Source organism: Myotis yumanensis, unplaced genomic scaffold, assembly GCF_028538775.1.
Source record: "Myotis yumanensis isolate MYYU_CA2020_CCGP unplaced genomic scaffold, mMyoYum1.0.hap1 SCAF_12, whole genome shotgun sequence".
Classification (NCBI taxonomy): domain Eukaryota; kingdom Metazoa; phylum Chordata; class Mammalia; order Chiroptera; family Vespertilionidae; genus Myotis; species Myotis yumanensis.
This window is the reverse complement of record NW_027223763.1, coordinates 3,563,786-3,581,591: the sequence shown is the minus strand read 5'-3', so window position 1 is coordinate 3,581,591 and position 17,806 is coordinate 3,563,786. Positions and strand designations below refer to the sequence as shown.

The 17,806-nt window shown below is 45.2% G+C and overlaps 1 protein-coding gene across 2 annotated transcripts in view; it reads left to right on the top strand.

Moving 5' to 3' along the window:
* Positions 1–17,806, top strand: part of NUP214 (nucleoporin 214) — a 78,923-nt gene that overhangs the window by 46,400 nt on the left and 14,717 nt on the right. For both annotated transcript variants that reach the window (XM_070430429.1, XM_070430428.1), the window contains exons 27-30: positions 2,810–2,900; positions 4,616–4,677; positions 5,177–6,997; positions 8,718–8,788. In XM_070430429.1, the coding sequence (XP_070286530.1) occupies positions 2,810–2,900; positions 4,616–4,677; positions 5,177–6,997; positions 8,718–8,788 (2,045 nt within the window). The remainder of the gene's footprint in view (positions 1–2,809; positions 2,901–4,615; positions 4,678–5,176; positions 6,998–8,717; positions 8,789–17,806) is intronic.

Sequence of the window (17,806 nt, the reverse complement as noted above, 5' to 3'; positions counted from 1 at the left end):
TCCTAAAAAGGAGCTGTAGCCTTGTCTTCACCTGCTTGTGGATGATCAGTTCAGAGAGGAGTGGATCGGAACATTGGACTCAGTTTCTTCTAAAAGGAATAAGAAACTCTTAGTTCACAATGACAGTTCAATAGCCAGTTAAATAAAAGTAAAATGATCTCTTATAATGCGAGAGTTGAAAGTAGATGTAATGTCAATATTAAAAGATGTTTTGACTTCATGTACTTTCAACACTCACTCAAGCATAATTATTTACTAAAATTAGTTTTACCGTAGGTCTTGGACCAGGCATCCGCTTGCCCAAGTGAGGCAGGAGTGTGCTTTGTGTATACTGACCTTTAATACGGGATCTGCCTCAGCCCCCCTTTTGTTGGCTGCTTTTCTGTCGCCCACTTTCTGTGGCCTGTGTGACTTCTGCTCCAGTGGGCCTTCAGGCTGATTCTGGTAGAGATGCTGAGCTTCACACGCCAGCAGACTGCTTTCCAGTCCCCTCAGTCATACACCCACCTGACACTCTGTCATCATGCTTTCTGTTGGGTATTGGGTTTATCTTCACTAAATGTTCCTTACACTCAGCAGAAAAACCATTGTTGTGTTACCAAAGTTGTATTCTAGAATGTGGATTCAGGCAGGGCCACAGTTGTTATAGTCTGCCTCACACGAGAGGAAGGTATGCAGCACTTCTTGACCAGGATCTAAAGCCTTACGTTAGAGGAGAATTTTAGTAGAATTGTCAACAACTTTTGAATCAAATTAAGAAATTTCTTTCTAGCCGAAACCGGTTTGGCTCAGTGGATAGAGCGTCGGCCTGCGGACTGAAAGGTCCCAGGTTCGATTCCGGTCAAGAGCATGTACCTGGGTTGCGGGCACATCCCCAGTGGGGGATGTGCAGGAGGCAGCTGATCGATGTTTCTCTCTCATCGATGTTTCTAACTCTCTATCTCTCTCCCTTCCTCTCTGTAAAAAATCAATAAAATATATATTTAAAAAAAAAAAGAAATTTCTATTTCTAATATCTTAGAAAAATATTTTGTAAGATCATTTATCCTAACTTCTTTCAAGAACTTCATGGAGAGCTTTTTTACTCCTCAAGTGAAGAGTGAAGGGACTCTAAGGGCCCTTGCTTCAGGCAAGTCTTACGCAGTTAGCATGACGCAAAGGGGCTTTGGAGAGGGATCACTGAGTGGTGACTGTGAGATACCCTTTCATTGCTAGGTGTTTGATTCTGCATCCACTTGCTGGATAATCAAAAGAATAGGACTTTGGGAGAGAGGGGGTTCCCTAAGAACTACTATTTAAGAATTTGCCAAAAATTTCCTTTAAAAAAAAGCATATCTGAAACCTCAGTAGAATAGTTCTCTTCCTATATAGTAAAAAGCTAATATGCAAATCAACCAAATGGCAGAACAACTGGTCGCTATGACGAACACTGACCACCAGGAGACAGATGCTCAACACAGGGAGCGCCGCTCAGCCAAAAGCTGGGCTCACAGCTGGCAAGCGCAGCAGCGATGGCGGGAGCCTCTCCTGACTCTGGCAGCACTAAGGATGTCCAGCTGCTGGCTTTCAGTCGGATATCCCCCAAGGGCTCCCAGACTGCGAGGTGGCGCAGGCCGGGCTGAGGGATGCGCCCCCCCCCCCCCCCCAAGTGCACAAATTTCGTGCACCGGGCCGCAAATATTAATTAATAAATGTAGATGCCTTTATTGTTTTTCTGATTATGAAACTATTTCAGATCTACTAGAGTCTAGTCTATTGGAGATAGATAGTGTGGCAAGTGAGAGCTGCCCGCTAAGTTCCATATTCCAGAGATGATAACCCTCAATGATTCGATATGTATCTCCTGAGGTTACTTCATTGTTGGTTTTTTAAACAAAATTAGGCCTACCCTGTCTATAGTCATTGGTGGCCGTTTCTCCCCCTTCACGCCCCTCCCCTGCACAGTAAGCATCCTGGTCATGTTTGCAGCTCTCCCTCCTGCATGGTCACCAGCTCTGCTGGGAGTTAGGTTCTTCCTGAGGTTTCTGATGATAAGCAGCGCTGCATTGAGTGTCCGTGTCCACAGCACATTGTTTTATATTGATAAAAAATTTCGCTGATAGTTACCCCGTACTCACTTAGAAAGTATTACATTTTTATTGTTTGGTTTGGTTTGGGCTTTTTAAAATGTGATTTTCTTCTTCCCTTCCCCCTTTGAAAGTAGAGTAATTGGGAAAGACTGAAGATAATACCCCAACTGTTAACAAGTAGTTGCAGTGAGAGTGAATGTGGGGAGGGTGACAGATTGCATTAACTTCCTGCGCTTCCCTGTATTACAGCCATCTTATTACCTCCATAACTTTAAAAAAGGAAGCTATGATTTGTTAAATGCAAAAATACTACTATGGAAAATACAGAAATGGAGGAGAAAACAAGTAACATGAAGTCACTCCTCAGAGACATTTAGTTACTCTAACCCATTTCCTTTGGATTTCTTCCCTTCGGTATACATTACTTTCCAGTAATTATCAAGCTCCTTTTAAAGCTTTACATTTTAACTGCACTAGAATTATTGTGATCTCTTTCCTAGGAAGGAGATTGTGGCGGTCTTGGTTTGGATTTAACGTTGACAGAGCCAAAGGGCCAGGTCTGAGACCTTGAGTGTGACTTAGGCCCAGGGGCCCCCTTGGTTGTATGGGGTGCCTGTTGGGCCTGCAGGCCTGGGGCCCGCTCTGTGTGCACCACACAGCCGGTGCTGCAAGAATTACAAACTGGAACCATGTTTCTAACTGGCTTTTGTAATGTTCTTACTTTTTTTTCCTGATTTCAGGGCCAGGGGCAACCAAGCTAGAAACCGCTGTGACTTCTACCCCATCTTCTGTCGGGCAGTTCAGCAAGCCTTTCTCATTTTCTTCATCAGGGTCAGTAATAAACTTACATTTTGTGGGAAGTCACTTACTGGATAGCTTCCCCAAATCTTACCATCAGTAAGATGCTTATCAAATGTCCATGAGCCCAGACTTCTTATCACTGCAGTAATACAGCTGATGATATTAGCTTGATGTTCTGATAGGAATCTATTTCCCCTTTTCGATTCAAGTCTGTACATGTGTTGTTGCATGATGAGCCTCATTTTATTTAGGTCTGTGCCAAATTCCATGGTTGGCCTAGTCCCGTGGTCGGCAAACTGCGGCTCGTGTGCCACATGCGGCTCTTTGGCCCCTTGAGTGTGGCTCTTCCTAAGCCTTAGGAGTACCCTAATTAAGTTAATAACAGTGTACCTACCTATATAGTTTAAGTTTAAAAAATTTGGCTCTCAAAAGAAATTTCAATCGTCGTACTGTGGATATTTGGCTCTGTTGACTAATGAGTTTGCCGACCACTGGCCTAGTCTATCACGCTGAGCTGTCTTCATTCTGACACCATTTGGGGATGAGATTTGGGATTGGCTTTACTGACCAACGTGCTAAACTTCTGAGAGGCGGCAAGGACTTCACCTGGGGGAGGGTGCTCACACCGAAGCCCTGAAAGCTGCCAAGCATCCTCTCCCCACGGAGGTGGGGACCGTGCGGCTGAGGTGAAACCTGCCACTATTACTTTCTCTTCGTGGTGAATCATGTCTATCCTTCCCAGTGGTAGTTGGGAGCAGATTTTACAAAGTAGGTTGGTGCCAGGAACTAGTGCATCTTTTAAACGCTAATTGTTCACCTTTACCTCGTGAACTGACGCTCTTCTTCCCATTTTTAAAATAAGCCGAAAAGGTTGGGTCATTGGGTCAGTGGCTTATCTCTTTATATAAAATTTCTTCACCAAGGTTGAGACAGAGAAAAAGGGTTTTTCTTAAATATGATACAATGTTTAACACAACATTTTAAATGGTCTTTGTCCATTAGACAAAGGCCATGATGGGTAAAAAAAAAATCTAAATTCTTACATTGCTTATTACATTTGATGTGCTTGGTCCTTTATATTTTAATATTTTTTTAATATATTTTTATTGCTTTCAGAGAGGGAGAGAGATAGAAACATCACTGATGAGAGAGAATCAGTGATCGGCTGCCTCCTGCACACCCCACACTGGGGATTGAGCCCGCAACCCAAGCATGTGTGCTGACCTGGAAAAACTGTGACCTTCTGGTTCATGGGTCAGTGCTCAACCACTGGACCACACTGGCCGGGAGGTTCCTTATATTTTAAAACTAGACTGATTTAAATTTGCTATTTGAGCTTTTATCACAATGAATAGTCTATTCTCGCTCATTCTTGGACTGACTTTTCTTTGGCTATGGTGTCTTTGCTCACAGTGTAAAGGAGAAGTACAGAAAGAGAGAGGACATGAAAGAGTCAGAAAAGTTTGTGAACCAAGTTTTCCCCGCCCAGGTCCAAGGGTTGTGTCAGAACCGCAGAGACAGTGGCCTCTATGTTAGGCGCCCCATTGTGTCCCCGAGTAGCGTGGCGCTGTCCTGACACGCTCTGTGATACTCGGGTGGGTTTTGAGAGGTTGCTTTTCCTCTGTTGTGTATCGGCGCGATTGTAAGTTCCTGGAGAGAGATTGTGTGAGTGCATCACACAGTGTCAGGCTGAAGGGTATGCCTTGGGGCGGTTTCTTGTTAACCTCTCTTCTCCCACTCCCCAGGACCGGCTTTAATTTTGGGATAATCACACCAACACCGTCTTCCACCTTCGCTGCCACACAAGGTACCGTCTCTGCTGCTCAGCATGACCTGTGTGTCCCCCTGGGCGCGGGCAGGGTTCTGACAGATGTGTTGACCTTTTACTTGCTGCCGAGTTCTGCCTCGAGCATTTGCAGTGCGTGTGGTGTTGTTCTCCCTTAGAACCGGCTGGTCCTTAGCTAGCTCTGCCAGGGGTGTTCCCGAGGGAAGCACACGTGGGAAAGTAAGGGGAGACGCCTTTTTATGTCTCTTGTGGGAGCATGTGTTAACTTCTTGCATTCTAGATATGGTGTATTTGTTGTGATTTAATGGTCATGAAAAGAATAGTTGTGCTTTTCACCCCAGTGAGATGGCTCAGACGGAGGGATCGTTCTGTCCTCCCCACTCAAGGAGGCTGCTGTTGGGACCAGCCGTTCCTGACTGCATCGAGGGGGAGAGAGGCTGGCTTAGAAATAGTCAGCGGAGATGCGCCAGGTCAGATTCTGCTAAATCCAATTCATCTCCTAATTTCTTTGTCTTACTAGGGGCAACACCCCCAGCTAAAGAGTCCAACCAGCCTGACACATTCCCGTTTGGTGGGGGAGGCAAACCTTTCTCTGAGGCCATCCCCGAAAGCTCATCTCCCTCCACAGTGACAGCAGCGCCCAACACCACCGGAGCCGCCGGTGCTCCCGCAGGAGAGTCGGCTCCGCCAGGCAGCAGGCCTGCGGCCCCTCCTGGAATTGCTCTCTCCACCCCTCCCAGCAAGTTGGAAGCTGCGCCGTCTAAGGCAGGGGAGCTCCTCTTTCCAACTTCTCTGGCTGGCGAGACTCTAGGGAGTTTTTCAGGACTGCGGGTCGGCCAAGCAGATGACTCCACAAAGCCAGCCAGTAAGGCTCCCTCCACCAGCCTGAGTAGCGCACAACCAGCCAAGACTTCCCTCGTCTCCTCGGGGTTTAACTTTGGTGGCCCTGCCGCGCTGGGGAAGCCTGCGGAGCCTCCCTTGACCTCCTCTGTGACCGCCACCACGGTGGCACCAGCAGCCAGCACCAGCACCAACAGTGCCTCCACTGGTGTCTTCGGCAGTCTGCCCCTCACCGGCACAGGCGCCTCGGGGGTCATCGGTTTTGGCGGGTTATCTCTGAGTGGCAGCAAGACTGGCTTTTCATTTGGAAGTCAGCCCACGAGTGGGACAGCGCCCCCATCTGCCCCACCACCGGCCACCACTGCTACTCCCCTTCCCACATCATTCTCCACCTTGTCGTTCGGTGGCCTCCTCAGTTCAGCATCTGCTCCCACCCCACCTGTGTCTTCTGCTAAAAGCACAGAGGAGGTGACGTTCCCATCTTCGTCCGAGAAGCTCGGCACCATTGAGGCCTCAGCATCAGCAGCCTCGCTTCTGGGGCCACAGCCGTCAGCGCCGCTTCCCCAGGCTCCTCTGCAAACTCCCGACCCCGTGAAGAAGGAGCCTGTTCCTGCCCCGCCCGCAGGCAGCAGCCTGGACCCCACGGCACCGAGTTCCAGTCTCCCAGCACCTTCTGCAGAGGCTGCAGCAGCAGCCACTGGGGCCCCTGACGTCAAGACAGAACCAGCTTCTCTTCCCTCCCTTTCAGTGCCTGGGCAGCCGGCTGTCACAGCAGCTCCAACCCCGAGTGCAGGCCCTGTGACCGCAGAAGCACCAAGTCCCCCCCCCACCGCCAGTGCTGCTTCCAGCGCTGCTCCAAGCCCCGCTGTGGACTCAGTGGCGTTTGGCACTGTCACTTCTGGTTCCTCTGTCTTCACTCAGCCACCTGCTGCCAGTTCTAGCTCCGCTTTCAGCCAGCTCACCAGCAGCACGGCCTCCACCCCCTCGGCCACCCCCGTGTTTGGGCAGGCGGCAGCCAGCACCGCACCGAGCCTATTTGGGCAGCAGACGGCCAGCACAGCCAGCACAGCCACCGCCACGCCGCCGGCCAGCAGCTCGGGGTTCGGCAGCCCAGCTTTTGGCACCTCGGCCACGGGGGTCTTCGGGCAGACGGCCTTCGGGCAGGCCCCGGCCTTCGGGCAGTCGACAAGCAGCCCCGCCAGCAGCTTCTCCTTCAGTCAGCCTGGCTTCAGCTCCGGGTCCGCCTTTGGGCAGTCCGCCTCCTCCCCTTCCACGTCCACCAACGGGAACGTCTTTGGTGCCTCTTCGAGCGCCAGTAGCTCCATCTCTTTCTCTTTCGGCCAGTCTTCTGCCAACACCGGCGCGGGGGTGTTCGGCCAGAGCACCCCGCCTGCGTTTGGGCAGAGCCCAGGCTTTGGACAAGGAAGCTCTGTGTTTGGTAGCACCTCGGCCACCACCACGACAGCATCATCCTCTGGGTTTAGCTTTTGTCAAGCGTCAGGTAAAAATTTATGGAAGATTTTTATCTTATTCTCTTCTGTAGTATTTGAAACATTTGCAACAAACCAGTACTGCCTTTGTAATTAAAGGGAAAACCAAAAAAAAACTGAAGTCCAGAAGGGAGTGAGGGTGCTGTTGTCTAGGGAACGCCTTTGGCCCAGTCACTGTCAGTCCAGTTCTGCTTCTCAGCAAGTTCTCTCCTATCCTAGCCACCAGGGTGCCAATTTCATGGGTTAAAAAAAAAAAAGCTTAAGGTCAGCAAGTAATGAGTGACTCAGAAATAGGAAATTTTTAAGTCAGAAGGCACTTTGGAGGTCATTATGCCCAAACTGTCAGGCGGTAGGCAGACCGATCCCTGCAGTGAGTGCTTGCAGACCAGCACTGCACCGCTCCTCCCAGGCCACGCCCTGCCAGCCGTCTGCTTCCTCCACTCAGTCTTCCCGCCAGAGGGCAGATACTGACATTTGAAAAGTTTGGTCTTTTCTGTTTTCAAAGTTGTAATTTTTTTTAAAAACTCAAGTCTTAAAATATTTAAAAGTAAAACATAATTCTCTCTATTGCTTATCTAATTTTAGCAGCTCCTTTTACTTCTAAAAGTTAGGAATAGGCAGACCAATTTGAAAATCTTTTCCTAAGCTTCTGATAGTTATCTTATGAAAGGCAGTTCTTCCTGGAGTAGGCTCTGGGGCGGAACAAGGATTGTTGATTTCTTGGTGGGCAGGAACTGCTAACTCATTCCTTTGGTGATAATTTATTTGAAAATGGTTCCTAGTGTTTTAGAAAGGAAATCTTTTCTTGTCTTTCTTCAACAAATGTCTGTTGATCTCCCACTACATTTGGCTACAAGGACACATTGTGAAAGACAGTTTTAAAACCCACCTGATGGCCTGTGGAGAGGCCAGGTGGCCGATGGGAGTGGTGGGAAATGTGATAATGTGGCCTACAGATGGGCAGGGAAGAGGCCCTGTGAGTCTCAGAGGGAGTCGGTGTTTAACACTATCTCTGGTGCATCCTTTGTTCAGTCAACACTTGAGAGTCCCTCATACACACTATGATCAAACTACCTCATCATGATCACAAACCTCTGAAGAATCTTCTTTCACACAGTAGCTACGGATTGGTCCCTGGGCAGTCCCTCCACCCGGGCAGGAAGGGAGACTGCCTAAGCTCCCCCCTCGACCAAGGACAGAAATGAGAATGGAACTCCTGTACGCTACTCCTTACAGGGCGCCTGTGATAACATAGAGCGCTGCCTGGTCTTCCCAGGCCCTGCTCAGCCCAGCCCCAACCATGTTGTGCCATTCCGCAGAAAGATAAACTGCCCGGGATGGATCTGGTCTTTGAGGTTGGAGGAAACCAGGGAACAGAAATGTTCATGACGTTCAGTCATTGGGAAGACTTGTTGGCAGTGAAGTCTAGGGAACAGCTGCTCTGAGGGTACCTTCTTGGTGCCTACCCCCTGGGGTTCAGTAGAAGGCAGGATTCAGCGCTTGAGAGTTTGGAATTTATACTATTGTAAAGTGTTAGCAATGCAAAAAGATCCTTATTTACAAATCAGTTTCTTCATTTCCTAGATAGGAAGCCAGATTTTATTCATGGGTTGATTTATTGTTAGTTATCTTAGCATACCTAAAAGCCATTCTAAAAAAACAAAACAAAACACCACTTTGATGTTGTAAAAGACTTCCAATTTAAACTTTTGTTTTCTTTTTCTTTTACAGGTTTTGGGTCCAGTAATGCTGGTTCTTTGTTTGGTCAAGCAGCCAATACTAGTGGGACAGTGTTTGGCCAGGTAAATATGTATGTTCACCCCTTTCATGTCAGCTACACCCACCCCGTCCTCGTCCCTGCATGTACTTTAGTCAGTTTGTGTTGCCCACCTAACCCCAGGAAGCAGCCTGTGTGCTTCTCAAGCCCCGCCTTCTTAGCTCACTTAGGGACACAGAAGTCTCAGCCTCTGATTCAAGAGAATCACCACAGTTTTCATCCTTCTTTGAAAGCACATTGCCTGATTTCCATCCATCTTCCACCTGCTCTGTTAGGCCAGGGGTTGGCAAACGAGGGCCATGGATTAAACCCGCTCCTTGGCCTTGATGTTTTTTGTGTGTGTTTTTTAAGGTCATTGACCTAAGAACAGTTGTTACCTTTTCAAATGGTTACTTAAACAGAAAGAAGGAAAACAGGCTCTTTTTGGTGACCTAAGCTATTTCAGTGTGTACAGCTAGTGGTTATCTGTGCTGGGCTTTATACAGTTGACTCCTGTGGTCATTAGTACTTCTGAAGGCACATGCTGTTACTGTCCTCACAGGACAGGTGAGGACACTGAGGACCCAGCGAGGCTGCTGCTTTTAGATCACTGCACCCGCATCAGGAGGCCTTCTGAGGAAAGGCACTCGGACCGATTGGAAATGACTGTGACTTTCTGAAGGGGGTTGTATTATCCATAGTTCATCAAGTGGCAGGCACATTCTTTGTTTTTGTACATCTTCAGTAAGAGATTTTCTGTATCGTCTTCTTCCTTTGAAGACGGAGTCCTGGCTCCAGTCAGGGATCCCTGGCAGAGAGAAGTGAAACCTCTAAGCTCTGGTTTCTGGTGATGGCGGTTAGAGCATTCAAATCACGCTCCCATGGAAAACAGCTAAAATACTGGGTGAAACCACAGTTTTTAAGGCACTGATAAGCTGACAGGGTGTTTTGCCACGTTGACAGAAAAAGGGCACCTCTGGAAGTGAATGGAGCACAGAACCCAGTTTTGCCCTGAGAGCAGTTACTACTATAATTTGAATTTCCTATTTTAGTAACTGGGAAGGGTACAGGAGCAGAAATCACTCACCAAGCTCTGCACAAAGTGAAAGGCCTCAGCATGCGGGTGGCCTGGCGTGGTCCTGGGAGGGTGGTGTCTGCAGGTGCATGGCAGAGCAGCAGACACTGAAGAAAAGTAACTTTACTCTCGGCCTCAAATCATTAAATTTATTAAAGCACAGTTAGCATACAGTATTATATTAGTTTCATAGTGATTCAGCATTTGTCTATCTTACAATGTGCTCACCACACTGTGTCTAGAAACCATCTGTTACCATATAAACTTGTCACACTATTATTAGTTATATTCTCCTCATATCACATAACTTCTAAGGACACTGATTTCCATGCCTAAATTAGTCATAAAGGGAAGCAAGGAATTATGATCAAGAATAAACGTCAGACATACATTTGCAAAGACTTTCTAGACTGTAAAACAGCTGTGTTTTACATGTTTAAAAGAAATGCAAGACAAACTTGAAAGTACCAATAAAGAATAGGAAATTGCAAGAAGTGTCATAGCAGCTTTGAAAAAGAACCAAATAGAACTTACAGAAAAATAGAACAAGTAAAATTTAATACCAACAGATTAGACCCAGGTGAAGAGAACAGTCATATACTAGACCAGGGGTCAGCAAACTTCTGTGAAGCACCAGGTAGTAAACATTAGACTTTGAGGGCATGATATGTTTTCGTAAAGCTTCATTTACAAAAACACAACAGATTGGATTTGGCCTGTGGACTATAGTTGACTGACCCTTGAACTAGAAGGTAAGTCAGATTAAGTTATCTGGTCTGCTTCATGGAGAACAAAGAAAAATGGAAGATGCAAAAGAAAGTAAAAATCCTAGAAGAGGAAATCCAAAATACATTTAATCTGAAGGAAGAGAAAAAAAATACATGGTGATATTAGAAGAGAAAAAGACAGAAATTTGAAAACAGTAAGTCACAGATTCAGAAGTCAGACAAATGCCAACCAGAATGTATAAAAGAAAATTGATTCCAAGATCTATCATAGTTAAGCTGCAGAATTACGGAAATGTTAAAAATACTCAGAGACAAAAAGACAGGTTACTTTCAAAGGCGTTGGACTGACAAGCTCACTTCTCGGCCGTGACAAAGCCAGAGACAGTCTACCTAGCAAAAAATATCTTTATAGGATGTCATGGAATCAAAGCATTTTTTTCAGACAGATACTGAGAGAATCTATGCCTAGAAGGCTTCAAGGAAATTCTAAAGAATATTAGGCAGAAGGAAAATCTGACCTCATTAAAATGACAACTTTCTTAATTTTAGTGTAAAACAAGCCATGAACCGGGAAAATTGTAGCGTATAGGACCAAAAGAATAATTGTGTTCAGAACATATAAACAGTACAAATCAAAAAGAAAAGACAACTATACCGCCACCAACATGGCTAAAATGGACAGGGCTGACAATACCAGTGTTGGTGAAGGCGGAGAACGACCAGGAGCACCCACGTGTTGCTAACATGGGGTAAATTACCCTTTGAAAACCGTCTGGAAGTATCAAGATTAGATACACAAAATCCCTGTTGGACCAGCAAATCCACTTCTAGGCGTGGAGCCGATGGGAATGAGTGCCTTTGTTCAGAGCATGTGGTTAGAATGTTCATAGTGTATTCATAAATGCTACACATAGGAAACAGCCCCCATGTTTCTTGCTGGAGAATGGGTAGAGTCACTGTGGTGTGTTCATACTGTGGAGGCTGGAGAGAGTAAAGACAAGTAGCGCTCCTGTACGAAACAAAGTGGGTGCAGAAGCCGTACTCGAGAGTACATGCTGTTGGTTCCCAGAGGCACTGAGGGCAGGGACTCCGCAATGGCCAGAAGGCAAAAACCACCCAAGTGCCCATCAACAGATGACTGGATAAACAATAAGACGATGCATAGACAATGGAATATTACTCAACCTCCAAAAAGAATGCAGGTCTGATTCATATTACATGTGGTAGACCTTGACTACATGATGGTAATTAAAATAAGCCCCTTCTAAAAGAACAAATGGTATAGGATTTGACTTATATGACATATTTAGGATCAGTTAATTAAAAAGTAATCACTTAAAATGACTACATAAATGGAGAATTATTGTTAGGAGTATAGAATTTGTTTGAGGTGATGAAAAATTTCTAGAAATGGATAGTGGTGATGGTTGCACAACACTGATTGTACGTAGTGCCAATGAGTTGTACTCTTAAAGTGGTAAGTTTTATAATATCTGTGTTTACCACAATAAAAAATAAACATAAAGGAGCTAAAAAATTATTTTCAAAACAGAAAAAGAATAGGTAAATTCATAGAACCAGAAATTAGACTAGAGATTACCAATGGCCAGGGGAGGAGAGAGTAGGGGAGTTACTACTTACTTAGTGGTTATAGAATTATGGTTGTGGTGATGAGAAAATGTTGGAAATAAGTCATGGTGATGGTTGTACAGCATTGTGACTAATTAATGCCACTGAGTTGTATACTTTAACATGGTTAAAATGGCAAGTTTTATGTTACATATATTTTTTGTCAAAACCATCGAATTATGTACTTTAAATCAGTGAGTTCTGAGGTATATGAATTATATCCCAATAAAATTATTTTGTTTTAAAGTAACAAATTAGGGTCTGAAAGATGTGCAGGGACAACAGTAATTTTTTGAGTAAAATCTCCCTGTCCACCCTCCCCCACTTATGCTGAGAAAAAGGAAGTCAGGGTAGGACTGAAAAAGGAAAGAACTTACAGCCTTGTACTCTCCTATGCCTGGAACTGTTGAGCCCAAAATGCTGCAGCCCAGCTGCCTCCTGGCCCCAGGCTCAACGCAGAATAAGACCCAGAGCCTAAGCCCTGAGCCAAGACGGGCTTAGTGAGTCCGAATGATTGCCTCCTCACTTGAGGGTTCAGATGAAAAGGAGGGCTCCCTCTCTCCAGAAAAAGCATGAAGTGTTCTTCAGTCACCACACAGTGTCTTTTATGTACAAGATCAGTGTACCGCCCCCTCCCCCAAATAACTGTAACTTATGAAGTAGCAAAAACAAAAAGGGAGTCATATTTTGGAAATAGCAAGAAATAAACTATCGATGATCCAGACAATTGGGACTATCAGGCAAAGACTTTAAAATAGCTATTGTACTCCAGATTTACAAGAAAATAAAGGGATGTTTGATTAGGAATCTCAGCAAAGGGGATAGAAAGCAGTGGTCTGTATCTGAAGTTGACATCTAGTACCTGAAATACGTGATTAGGCAGGTTAACAGCAGAGTGACTACCACAGAAGAACAGGGCATTTGAAGACATGTCAACAGAAATTATCTAGCATGAAGCTCAGAGAGACTGGGGGGAGAAAAAAGAACATAGAGGCAACAGTATCAGGCAGTCCAGTGTGTCTGTAATCAGAGTCCCAGAGAAGAGAAGACTGAATGGGACAGAAAAAAAATATTTGAAGAAACTATGGCCAATCTTTTCCAAATTTGTTGAAAAATAGGAATCCACAAATCTAAGAAACTGCGAATCCCAAACAGAATAAATACCAGAAAACCACACCTAGACACATCATAGTTAAGCGTCTGAAAAACAATTTTTAAATTTGAAAGCAGCTAAAGAAAAAGAGGACATATAGGGAAACAGTGGATCGTGTGGCTTTGACGAGATACGAAATGTATGACAACCGTAGCAGCAGTGCCTTTTCGACCTCGGAGTAGGCCAGTGGCTCTCCAGCAGCACCAGCTCGCCCCCAGGGGAATTTCACAAGCACAGTGTCTGGGCGTGTTTGGTGCTCATGAGTGGGGGAGTCTCCTGGCATCTAGCGATGCTGCTCAGCACCCCACAGCCTCCAGAACAAGGAATTACCCAGCCCAGATGTCAGCAGCGCCATGTGAGAAGCAATGAGGTAGACAAAAATTTCTTAGATCACAGAACACACCATAAAAGAAGAAAATGGAAAAACTGGACTTCAATAAAATTACAAACTAATGCTCATCAAAAGACTTGCCATAGGGAGGAATCGAAGATGGCGGCATAGGTAAACACCGGAGACTGCCGCCGTAAACAACCACTTCAAAAATACAACTAAAAGTCGGAACGGACATCAACCAGAACCACAGGAAGGCTGGCTGAGGAGAGACTCTTCAACTAGAAGCAAAAACAACAGCATTCCGACGCACAGAGGAGGCGCAGTGTGGAATATTTAAAGGTACGGTGGTGCGGTGGTGAGGTGGTGCGCGCGCAAAGCGGGCTGGTGGCTGAGGGCGCGGTTGTCGTTTTCAATCAGGAGTGAATCTCAGACTCTGGGCTACAGATCCGGGCGAGTCTCTAGGGACCCAGACTCAAACGGGAGAAGTGGGACTGTCTGGCTACGGCCCCTCCGAGGTTTGCAGCGGTTGCCGGGTTGCCGGGACAGAGAGGCAGAGCCCCTGGGGACGGACTGAGAGCGGCCATAACTGCTCCCTCCTCCCGCCCCGCCCAAGCTCTGCGCACAGCCATTTGCCGATCGCCTCAGGCAAGGGCTGGACTAGCGCCTCCCCAGAAGACAGACGTTTTCCAAACAGCTGATTCCTACAGCCAGTCGGCCTGGTGGTCAAATCCCTCTAGTGTTAACTACAACAATTAAGGCTTGGCTAGAACAAGACTGCGCACAGAGACCACAAGGGGGTGCACCAAGAAAGCATAAAAATGCGGAGACAAAAAAACATGACAGAAATGGAGGATATGGAGCTAAGAATCGCAATTTTGAGGGCTTGCCATAAATTTGTGCAGAGCCTCACGAAAACTAATGAGACCCTCGATGCTACGATAAAGAAATTAGAAAGTAAGCATAGACGGACTGAAATAAAGAATATTATACCCAATAGCAGACCAGAGGAGCACAAGAATCAAACCAAAGATTCGACAAAAAACACCCAATTGGAAAAGCAAAATGAAAAAAGAATCCGAAAGTGTGAAGATAGTGTAAGGAGCCTCTGGGACAGCTTTAAGCGGACTAATATCAGAATTATTGGAGTGCCAGAAGATGAGAGACAGCAAGATATTGAAAATCTATTTCAAGAAATAATGGCAGAAAACTTCCCCCATCTGGAGAAAGAAATGGACTTACAGGTCCAAGAAGCGCAGAGAACCCCAAACAAAAGGAATGCAAAGAGGACCACACCAAGACACATCATCATTAAAATGCCAAGAGCAAAAGACAAAGAGAAAATCTTAAAAGCAGCAAGAGAAAGAGGCTCAATTACCTACAAGGGAATACCCATACGACTGTCAGCTGATTTCTCAACAGAAACTTTGCAGGCCAGAAGGGAATGGCAAGAAATATTCAAAGTGCTGAATACCAAGAACCTACAACCAAGATTACTTTATCCAGCAAAGCTATCATTCAGAATTGAAGGTCAGATAAAGAGCTTCACAGATAAGGAAAAGCTAAAGGAGTTCATCACCGCCAAACCAGTATTATATGAAATGCTGAAAGGTATCCTTTAAGAAGAGGAAGAAGAAGAAAAAGGTAAAGATACAAATTATGAACAACAAACATGCATCTATCAACAAATGAATCTAAGAATCAAGTGAATAAATAACCTGATGTACAGAATGAACTGGTGATTATAATAGAATCAGGGACATAGAAAGGGAATAGACTGACTATTCTTGGGGGGGAAAGGGGTGTGGGAGATGCGGGAAGTGACTGGACAAAAATCATGCACCTATGGATGAACACAGTGGGTGGGGAGTGAGGGTGGAGGGTGGGGTGGGAGCTGGAAGGAGGGGAGTTATGGGGGGAAAAAAGAGGAACAAATGTAATAATCTGAACAATAAAGATTTAAAAAAAAAAAAAAAAGACTTGCCATAAAAAGGAAAAGGCAGGGCATAGACAGGAAGAAAATATAGTAGGTTTACAGTTTTCCATACGGAAAATAATACACTAATTAATAAATAATACAAGAATAAACTTTCACATACTCACAACTGTAAAATTACTTTTTCCCCACCCATGTGTAAAGAACTATAAGTCAAAAATAAAAAGACAGCCCAGTTTTAAAAATAAACAAAATACTTGGACAGATACTTTACAGAAAAGGGTATGTGAGTGGCCCATAAGCACATGAACACTAGCTCAGCATTGTTAGTCATCAGAGAAATGCAAATTAAAACCAAGTGAGACACTCCCTCACACCCGCTAGAATGATTGAAATTTAAGAACAAACAATCGCATGTGGAAGAGCGCTAGAGCAGCTAGCTCTCCGAGTGCATTGCTGTGGGAGTGTGAAACCGCGTGGCCACTCTGGAGAGTCATCTGGCAGGTCCTTCATAAGTTAAATGTACACTGGTGTTATGGTTTAGCCATCCAGTCCTAGGTATTTACCCAAAAGGAAAGAAAATACATGTTCACAAGAAGGCTTGTATAAGAATGTCCGTGGCAGCTTTGTTTATGATGATGGCCCACACCTGGAGACAGCCCAGCTGTTCCTCCCCCGGAGGCAGTAGCACTGCGTCCTCACCAGAGCGCTCAGCTGCAGAGCAGGAAGGACTCTGCGTGCTACTGGGTGAACCTCAGGAGAATATGCTGATTCCAGCCAGGTCAGCTGGGCAAGAAGAAGACCTCACAGGCATCCAGACTGGAAAGGCAGCAGGAGAGCCACTGCAGATCATGCGCTGGGGAAATCCTAAGGAATCCAGTGCAAAACTATTCGGGCTAATAAGTGGGCTCAGTGAGTGTGTAGGACACAAGATCAATATATAAAAATAAGTTCTTTTCCATATACTTGCATAGGACCATCTAAAAATTAAGAAAATTCCATTTCCAATAGCATCAAAAATTAAAATATTTAAAAATAAATTCAACAAAAGAAGTGCAAAACCTATTCTGAATATTATAAAACGTTGTTTAAAGGCATTTACGATGATATAAGTAAATGGAAGAACATCCCGTGATCGTGGATCAGAAGAGTTAATATTGTTGCAGTGACAGTGCTTAGCGAGTAGATATAGAACCACAGCTGGCCGATTACCAGTCACCAGGAATTCCGTGTAAGACAGACCCAGGTGCCTGTTTCATAGAGGGATTCGGCCTTTATTTATTAACACTTTAATTTCAGGTTGTTTCAAAGACTACGAAAAGAATAAAGCAGGGCAGCGAATCAGGAAAGACGATTTGGAAATGTCTTCTTGAAGAATTCTCATGAATGTCTCTTACATTTGTTTCTTCAAATTAGAATCAAATCATGTCCACACATTGAGATTGGTTTATAGGTCTCGTAAGTCTCTTTCCCTTTGATTTTTCCTCATAATTCAGTGGTTGACGAAACAGGTCTGTGTCCTCGAGTCCCCTGTGGTCTGGTTGCTGCTCTTCCCCAAGCAGAGCCTCCAGCCCCTGCTCCTCTGCCTCTGCTGCAGCCTGTGGAGTGGTGCTGGGTCTGGGGCCTGATGAGATTCAGGTTGGATTCTTTTCTTTTTGCATTTGAGGCTGGATCTTGAACACTAACTCTCTACTTCATGATATAAAGGAATTGTTCGTTTTTTAGACATGATAATGGTATTATAGTTAGGGTTTATGTTTTACAGATTTATGTAGGAAAATCAGTAGATGAAATGATACTGGGTTTTCTTCATACTAATGAAGGATGAGGAGAAGTAAAAGGAGGTATAGGGAAAACTCAGGTGGCTCTGAGTTCGTTGTTGAAGCTGGGCTATGGGTATATGGAGGGTTCAGTATACTCTTCTGTCTGATTTTTGTATGTGTTTGAGAGTTTCCATAATTTAAAGTTTTAAAAGCAATTATTTTTAGCAATTAAAATCCGTTGGATTCTCTCTAACCCAATTATGAGGATGTAATAACTGTCCATTCACTCGAAATGCCAAGGGAATGAATGAGCTAGGAAGAGTAGTTTATTGCCCTTATTTTGTAAGGGGGACTTGTGCACCACTCCACCTGCTTGGGAGGGGCCCCTGCAAGGTTCCTGAGACAAGCAACCCAGTTCTAAAAGCCCATCAGCCAAGGGGGTCATCTCA